Source organism: Pyrgilauda ruficollis, unplaced genomic scaffold, assembly GCF_017590135.1.
Source record: "Pyrgilauda ruficollis isolate IOZ18807 unplaced genomic scaffold, ASM1759013v1 scaffold584, whole genome shotgun sequence".
Classification (NCBI taxonomy): domain Eukaryota; kingdom Metazoa; phylum Chordata; class Aves; order Passeriformes; family Passeridae; genus Pyrgilauda; species Pyrgilauda ruficollis.
Window position 1 is genome coordinate 21,113 of NW_024527533.1, and position 8,384 is coordinate 29,496.

The window sequence follows — 8,384 nt, forward strand, 5'->3', positions numbered from 1 at the left end:
CTGTGATGAAAGAATGACATCACTGTGTCACTGATATTTCCTCCGTGAGCAGGAGACCAGCTGTCCAACACAAGCATGCCTAAATGCTCTGATACAAAACCCCTGACAGAGGGTCTCTGCTCAGGGCTCTCCTGTGGGTGGATTTTTCCTTCCTCATTCCCCCTTAGCTCTGCTCCGATTATTTGCACCTCATGCTTTGTGGACTCCTCTAATGTTTTGAAATCTTCATGCAGAGCTTTTATTTTATTGCTGAAGTCCTGGAAGGCCTCGTTCATCATGGATTCCAGGACCTTGTTGGTTTTCTCCCTCTCTCTCCTTCCTGTAGAAAAAGATAGGTGTCACTGGGAAACTGACAGTTTTTCCTTGAGTAGGAGACTACCCATCCTCTCTGAGGTGCTCATATCCTCTTTCTTAAAGTCTCTTCTTGAGGGCCTTTTAGATCTTGCTGCAGGTTATTTTTTTCTTCCTCTGTCTGGAGAAAGAATTACTTCAGAAGAATTAAACATTGTGCTCAAGGTGCAATCCAGAAATGGATTCTTTTTTTTTGCTTTATTTCTCCATTCAGAGGTCAAACAAAAGCTCAGACTTAGTTCCCTCATGTCCCGCCTGTTTACCAATTTGTTTGCTTCAGGCCTCTTTTTCTTTAGATCCTCCTTTCTTATTTGGCAGCCTTGGAAAAGAATTCACTCATGCCTGAAAAACAGAGATGTGGAATTCACAGGCTGATGCACCTGTGGGTACCACATGCCACTGTCCTGGCTTTCAAATCCTTTTCCTACAGGAGTTTGCTGTGGGAAGAAGCCTTGGCCTCCCTACTGTAGCCCCAGTTTTCTTCCTGACATGTTTTTCTCTTAACAGCTTTTGCCTGTTGAAAGGAGTCTTGGCACCACTTCTAAACATGGGCTTGGAGCTCCTGTGCAGCTGGTGAGGAATACTGGGAGGAGCCCCCTGGCCTCCTCACTGCCCAAAGGCCTGGACATGGGGGAGAGCCCAGGCCATGCTAAATTCCTAGTGTCCCTTGAGGGAATGACATTCCCCTGCCAGCATCCCAGCTGGAAAGAGCTGGGGGCAGGAGAACAGCAGCCCTTAGAATGCAGGGGGTGGGGTCCAGCAGGGGCCAGGCTGTGCTGGTCTGTGCTGGGAAAAGCCCACTGCAGGGACTCTGCACCCTGGGACCCCGGGGTCCTGGGCATCTGCATGGGGATGGGCAACATAACAAAGGACTGGCTGGGGGCCTTTGGAAATGGGAATTTATGGACAGGTGGGATTGCTTGATCTGACAGGACAGGGCCCTCATGCATAACAGACCTCTGGATCTCTGCTTGGCAGGGTTTAGCTTCCAGGTAGTGTGGGCAAGTACTGGCACTCACCTGCAGAAAGGTCCCTGTAGCTAAGCCTAGGATGAGATTCCTCCTTTAGTGCTCAAAGAAAGGAAATCCCAGAAGGGATGTGCTATGTCTTTGAAATCATTACCAGTTGTGAGGAACACCCTCTGCTAGAGTAGGATGTGTCCCAGGTCAAAGGAGGTCACCCCTGTGACCAAATTGATCCCACCCCCAAAGGCCAGGCCTTCTGCTGTGCTCTGGAAGGGGTTCTGTGTTGCAGCGTGCTTTTATACTTTGTAATACTTTGTAATAGTTTTGATTCTCCCCAGATGATGTACCCCTTTTTGTACCCCCTTCCTCTACCTGTGTAACCATTCTCCTGTGTTGAGATCACCCCCCAAATCCCCGCCTGCAGGCAACGTGCCCAGGACAGAGACCTCCACTGGCCTCACTTCTCTCAGGGATAACACATCCCATCCCAAAGGTTCCCAAAAATGGCCACAGACAAGATCAATGGGATCCAGCACACTTACTGAATTCATTGTATATCATTTCTGCACCTTTCCCAGCCATATGGAAAGCAAACGCCACAGCTGGACATCCGGTACATATGAAAATAAAAACAAAAAGAAAAACCATCAAAGCCCTGCTCAGCAACACCCCCTGCTAGAGTAAGATGTACCTCTGATCAAAGAAAGTGACCCCTGTGACCAAACTGATCCCACCCCCAAAGGCCAGGCCTTCTGCTGTGCTCTGGAATGGGTTCTGCAGGCAATGTGCTCAGGGGAGAGACCTCCACTGGCCTCACTTCTCCCAGGGATAACACATCCCATGCCAAGGGCTCCCAAAAATGGCCACAGACCAGAGCAATGGGATCCAGCACACTTACCTGATGCTTTGAACATATTTCCTTCACCTTTCAGAGCCATAGAGACAGCACACACCGTGGCTGGATATCAGGTACATATGAAAATAAAATCAAAAAGAAAAACAGGACATTTAACAAGGACCCTTCCCCAAGGAACTCCAGGACTGCACTGAGCAGGTTCTGGGGCAGAACACATCCCACAGCTGGCCCAGGAGCCATGAGCTCCTGTGGACCAGGAGCCCCACAGCAGTGCTGGGGGTTCCTGACCCTCGGGACCCACTGAGGCTCTCGTGGGCCAGGGAGCTGCCTCAGCTGGCACAGCACTCAGGCACCACACAGGTGCCTCAGTCCCACCAGAGCACAGCCACCCACGAGAGGGTGAGGCTCTTCTGCCTCGCACTCCAGGAGTGGAGAGAGAGCTCCCAGGTCCCTTCTGTGTCCCTTGGCACATTCATTTCAGCCTGACCATCAAAGTCCTGCTCAGCAACACCCCCTGCTAAAGTAAGATGTACCTCTGATCAAAGAAAGTGACCCCTGTGACCAAACTGATCCCACCCCCAAAGGCCAGGCCTTCTGCTGTGCTCTGGAATGGGTTCTGCAGGCAATGTGCTCAGGGGAGAGACCTCCACTGGCCTCACTTCTCCCAGGGATAACACATCCCATGCCAAGGGCTCCCAAAAATGGCCACAGACAAGAGCAATGGGATCCATGAGTCCACACTTACGGACTCAAATTGGCCTCCTTGGACATGCTGCCATGAACTCTTTTGTTTTTTGGGGTTTTTTTTGTGGCCATTAGGTTCATATGAGAAGAAAATGAAAAATAAAAAAGAGGAAGCTTCACTATGGTATTTCCCTAAGGATTTAAAAAATGCATTTAAGAGCTTTTTTGGGACACATATATCCCTTATACTACTCAAACCTCTGATCTACTCAGGGTTTTAAAATTTTATTTTAAATCTTATTTTCCCTTCCATCACTGTCCAAACAGAATACAGCTCTTACCAAGATATTCAGTCCTTTTTTCTTATCTCCCGTATCCTTTTCTCTAGGTTCTCTGCAATGCAAGGGAAAAGAGGGGCAAAATCTCTGTGGTGAGCACAGGACTAGAGATGATAATGCAGTTGATAGAACGTTTTGTTGTACTCTCAGCTGATCCCTAACTCATCTTGTCTGCCCTGGAGCTCTGAGAATTCTGACAGACATCATCTTCCTTGGTCAAAATTAAGACCACCTGCTTTTGCAGAGTGCAGAGCCTGGTGTTCAACCCTAGCCACAATTCTCCACAAAGGAAAGGGACCATTTTCCATTCCTTCAGACTCAGATCCTGGAGGTTATCCTGACCGGCTATGAAGAAATCTACGGAGAAAGGACAAGTGACGTTGGCTGGCTGCCAGATGCCCACCAAACTTCTCTCACTTCCCCTCCTCAGCTGGACAGGAGGAAAAATATGACTGAAGAGCTCACACACAGCCTGGGACATCCCTCACCAGTTGCCATCATGGGCAAACCAGACTCAGCTTGGGGAGGACTGCTTTGCTTTCTCAGCAATTCCCAATAGAGTGGCAAGCTGAGTAACAAAGACAAAACTGAAACCACCTCAGTCCCACTCTCCCTCCTCCTGGCTGTGAACACACCTGGTGCAGGTGGCTGGCCAGCTGCAGTGCCAGATGCAAGCTGAGCTCCAGCTGGGAGCCCGAGACAAGAGCTTGTGAATGGCCAGCAAAGCACAACAAAGGGCACCAAGAGAGGTGGCACAGCTGGGGGAGGGACACCGAGAGACCCAGCAGGAGCCAAGGGCTCGGGAGGAAGAGCCAGGCTTGAGCCTTGGGCATGCAGACTGTGAGGGGATAAAACTGAGGGGCTCCCTTGCTGGGGGAACAGCTCACGCTGTTCCTGTGTCACTGCACTGGGAATAAATGGCTTTATGGAATCAGCTGAGACTCTGCTCTGGGAAACCTGGGCTGGAACCAGGGAGGACATGGGGGTTGAGTGTGGGAGTGGGGGGAGTCCAGCAGGGCCCATTGGGGCACTGGGGCACTGCTGTGGAGGAGCACTGAACATCTCTGGTGGCTGGAGGGTGATGGCCAGAGAGCCTCGGGAAGGGTCAGACTGGGAAGTTCCCTAAATATCCTCTTCTGCACAGCTGGCTGCAGAAAGCAGGGCTCTGCTGACCCTTCCAGCAAAGCTGCCTGTCCCTTCTGAGCACGTCCATCAGAGCAGCAATGACGAGGTGAAGGCAGAAACAGGGACTGCTCAGGAGTGAGGGAAGCTCTGCTCAGGGCACAGCTCGCTGCTCTGCTCTGCTCTCCCTCTCCTTCTTGCACTCCATTTCCCTGGGCTGTCTGCTCCTTGTGACTTTCTGTTTTCTTTGCCCAGGGCCATGCTCCAGAGGAGGAGGAGGACCTGGACTGAAGTAAGGAACCCCTTGCCAAAAGCTGCTGCATGTCAAGAAAGCTTTCCTGGTGTTCAAGGGGAGGATAGACCCGGGTGAGGAAAAGAGCTCCACAGAGGATTAGAAATAGAGAAATGCCAGCAGGGACCCAAGAGAAGTCACAGCCCCAGGGCCCATGGCTCTGCCACGGGTCTAACTGAAGGTCAGACAGGAGATGCCAGGGGTGCTTTTTGTGTACCCCCTCTCTGACCCCTCCACTGCTCACTCACACAAGTCAACCTCACCTCTGCCCATCCTGTTGAGGATCTCCAGATACCCCAGCTGCTCTTCAACCTCCCATCCTCATCCTCCCTGACACTCCTCTGGCAGAGCCTCTCCCCTCCCTCTGCATTCCACCAGCACTCAGGCACAGCATTCCAAACCACCCAGGGACAGGTTTGGCTCAGAAAAAAATTATGTAGGCAGCTTTTGAGATCAAAACCAGCAATTTTGGGTGCTTAGGGGTTCAGAAACTCCCATTCAGGAGCATTTGGGCTAAGAAACTGCAAGTTTGGGAGCTCTGGGGTCCCAAATACTGATTTAGAGAGATTTTGGGCTCTGAACAAGCCCAAACTTTAGGCAGCATTTGGGATTGAGAAACACCAATTTGGGGAACATTTGGTTCAAAACCTGTGATTTGGGGAACTTTTGACCTCAGAAAGTCCCCTCTAGGCAGCTTTTCAGCTCAAAATTCCAATTTAGGGAGCTCTTGGGCTCAAAAGCACATATTTATGGAACTGCAGTACTCAAAAAGCTCAGTACTCAGGAAGCTTTGTGGGTCAGGAAAAGCAACCTGGGAGAGCTTCAAGGCTCAGAAACACCAATTTAATGAGCTTTGGGGCACAGAAAAATCAGTGTCCAGAGACTTGGGGCTCAAAAGCAGCAATTTAGGATACTTTGGGGCTCAGCAATACCATTTCAAGGTGCTTTTGACCTCAAAAATTGGCATTTGGGGAACTTCACAGCTGAGAATACAGGAGTCTCAGGAGCATTGGGGCTCAGAAACACCCACCTGGGGGTTTTTAGGACCTGGAACAGCATTTGGTTTCAGAAATACTGATTTAGGGAGCACTGGGGCTCTTAAACACAAATTTAGGGACACACAAGCCTATGAAACCCTGATTTGGGGAGTTCAAGGCTGAGAAAAAATCATGTCGGGAGTTTTGGGAATCAGGGAGAGTGATTTAGGGACATTTTCAGAGCAGAAAGAACGATTTAGAGAGCTTCTGGGCTCCAAAAATCCGATTTAAGCCGATTTTGGGCTCTGTAGTCCCTATTTAGGGAGCTTTGGAGCTCCAAAACGGCGATTTCGGGAGCTTTTGGGCTGAGAAACATCAGTTTCTGGATCAGAAGGAGCAAGCCGTGGGGAAACACGGAGCACGGGGCAGGCGCTTACCTGGGGCAGGGCTGGGCAGAAGCAGCTCCGCGCTGGGGTGCGAGCCCCGCTTCCAAAGCGGGCACAGCTCGGCCTGCCCGCTCCCGTTCCCCCCGCACGGGCTCCTCCCCGCCGCAGCAAAACCTTTCTCGGCTTTACACTGATTTCCCGTAAAGCCCTGGAAACTGAAAGTGGAAGCGCTCCGGTCAGGAAGCGGCTCCTTGGCCGGGCTGGGGGGAATGGGCGCAGCCAGCGGCCCCTCCCTGCTCCTGGAGCCTCCCGGGGCGCCGGGAATGCGCCGGGAGGGCTCTGGGAGCGCTGGGAGCGACCCCCGGGGCTGCCGGCAGGCAGGGCACAGGGCTGGAGTCAGGGGCGTCAGGGCTCTGCAGCACTGATTTTGGGAATTTCATGGCTTAGAAATCTAATCTATTTCAGCAGCTGCGGGGCCATAACAGTGATTTCAGGAGCTTTGGAATCGAGAAAGAGCAATTTTGGGGGCTTTGGGGCTCCAAAACACTGATTTTGGGAGGTTTTTGGCTAAAAAAAAAAAAAAAAAAAAAAAAAAAATTAGGAGCTTCGAGTCTCAAAGAAAGCAATTTAGAGATATTTTGAGCTCAGAAACAGCAGTTTAGAGAGATTTTGGGCTTAGAAACACCCATTTAAGGATATTTAGGTGTCTGAAACAGCAATTTAGGGAGCTGAGAAACACTCATTTAGGGAGGATTTGGGCTCAGAAATATCAAATTAAAGAGTTTTTGACCTCCCAAATCAAAAACCTGTTTAGGGAGGGGTTTGCTCATGAGGGCTGGAATACAAGCATGGGGGAGCCTGGCAGACTGACTGTACCCTAAATGCACCGCAGCAAGTGCTGTGTGCCTGTGGTGCTGAGAACAACCACTGGATGGCTGCAGACAGACCCTGTGTCCCATGCCACTGCCTGGGACACTGTCCTGGGCTTCGAAATGAGTGCTATGGGCACACAGTGCCCCGTGAAAGAATTTAATCAGACAATGGTACTCATTGCCAAAACAACCTTACAGACACCTGGCCAAGCATCAGGCACTGAGTGGATTTATGGCATCCTCTCTGATGGACCAGCCCCCGGAAAGACGGAATGATGGAATGGGCTGTGAAGATGACAGGGAGCAATGGGTCCTTTCGGGACTACAGCTCCCATCATGCACCGCGGCACCCACTGAGCGCCATTGCAGCCGAGACTTCATCTTCCGTGATGCTTTGCGCACCATGGAGCGTCATTATAGCCGGGCCTCCATCTCCAACATGCCCCGCGACCTCAGAGCCCCGACACAACCCAGTTCCGCCCCTACAAGTCCCGTCATGTTCCGGGCCCCAAAGGGACCCATAACGGCTCCCCAAGTGCTCGCCAAGGGCTTTCCGGCACCAGAGATTCCCTGCAGGTGTCCCCCGAGCACCCGAAGTGGCCGCTCACACCCACAAGTGGCTTCCCGGATCCCAAGTACTGCAGTGGAGCTACTTCCGGGACTACAGCTCCCATCGTGCTCCGCGGTTCTCATGAGGGTCTAACGCAGCCGGGACTCCATTGCCCGTCATCCCCCGCGCTCCACAGGGCGCCATTGGAGCTGCTCCTTCACCCCCCGCGCCCCAGAGAGCCCCGTTCGAGCCCCCCAAGGGTCCGTCCGGTCCCCGAACTGTCCCTCAGAATCCCTGAGTCCCCCTCCAAGTGCCCACCCGGCTCCCCAAGTGTCCTCCCGACCCTCAAGTTCCCTCTAAATTCCCTCCCCAGGCACAAAACTGCCCCACATGTGTCCCAGAAATGTCTCCCTGGACCCCAAAGTGGCCCCTTTTGCCCTGTCTGAGAAAAAGATGATAAAAAAGATGACAAAATTACTAAAAATACGACTAATTAGAATAAAGAAGGAGAAATCAATAGGCAATACTGGTAAATGAATTAGTGAAGGGAATTGTGTTACTTAGAACCAATGACCAATCATTTTTTGGTTGCTAAAAATGTACTGGGTTTTTTAATATATTAAAATTAGGTAATTAAAATATAGTATACTCTTATAAATAAGAAAAATATAATTATCATTTTAGGACTTAATAAAATTTTACTTTTAAGGAAAAATGCTTGAATTTTTCTTGTGTTTTGGGATGTCTGTCCTAGGCTAGGCAGTGTCAGACATGGTGAGGCTCTGGGTGAGGAGCAGCTTGTCCAAACAGGGTCAGCCCGCAAGGGGGGCATTCTTCCCTGTGCACAGACCTCCTAAGGAGACATTCAGCATCAAGACCATCTGGGGAATGCTTCTGTCACCTGCTTTCTGAACTGAAAAATAAAAAAGTACACATGTGCTTAAAACCAAAAATTGGGGTGCACTTTGTAATCTCCCTCCTTAACAGAACT

The 8,384-nt window shown here is 50.9% G+C and overlaps 1 protein-coding gene across 1 annotated transcript; it reads right to left on the reverse strand.

Moving 5' to 3' along the window:
• Positions 1-27: 27 nt before the first annotated feature.
• On the reverse strand, positions 28-7,248 carry LOC121361551. The gene is made up of 6 exons (XM_041482345.1): positions 7,198-7,248; positions 6,023-6,392; positions 2,215-2,274; positions 1,859-1,918; positions 108-319; positions 28-60 (listed from the first exon to the last, which is right to left on the reverse strand). Exons 1-6 carry the CDS (start codon positions 7,246-7,248, stop codon positions 28-30), a joined length of 786 nt encoding a protein of 261 aa, XP_041338279.1.
• Positions 7,249-8,384: the final 1,136 nt, after the last annotated feature.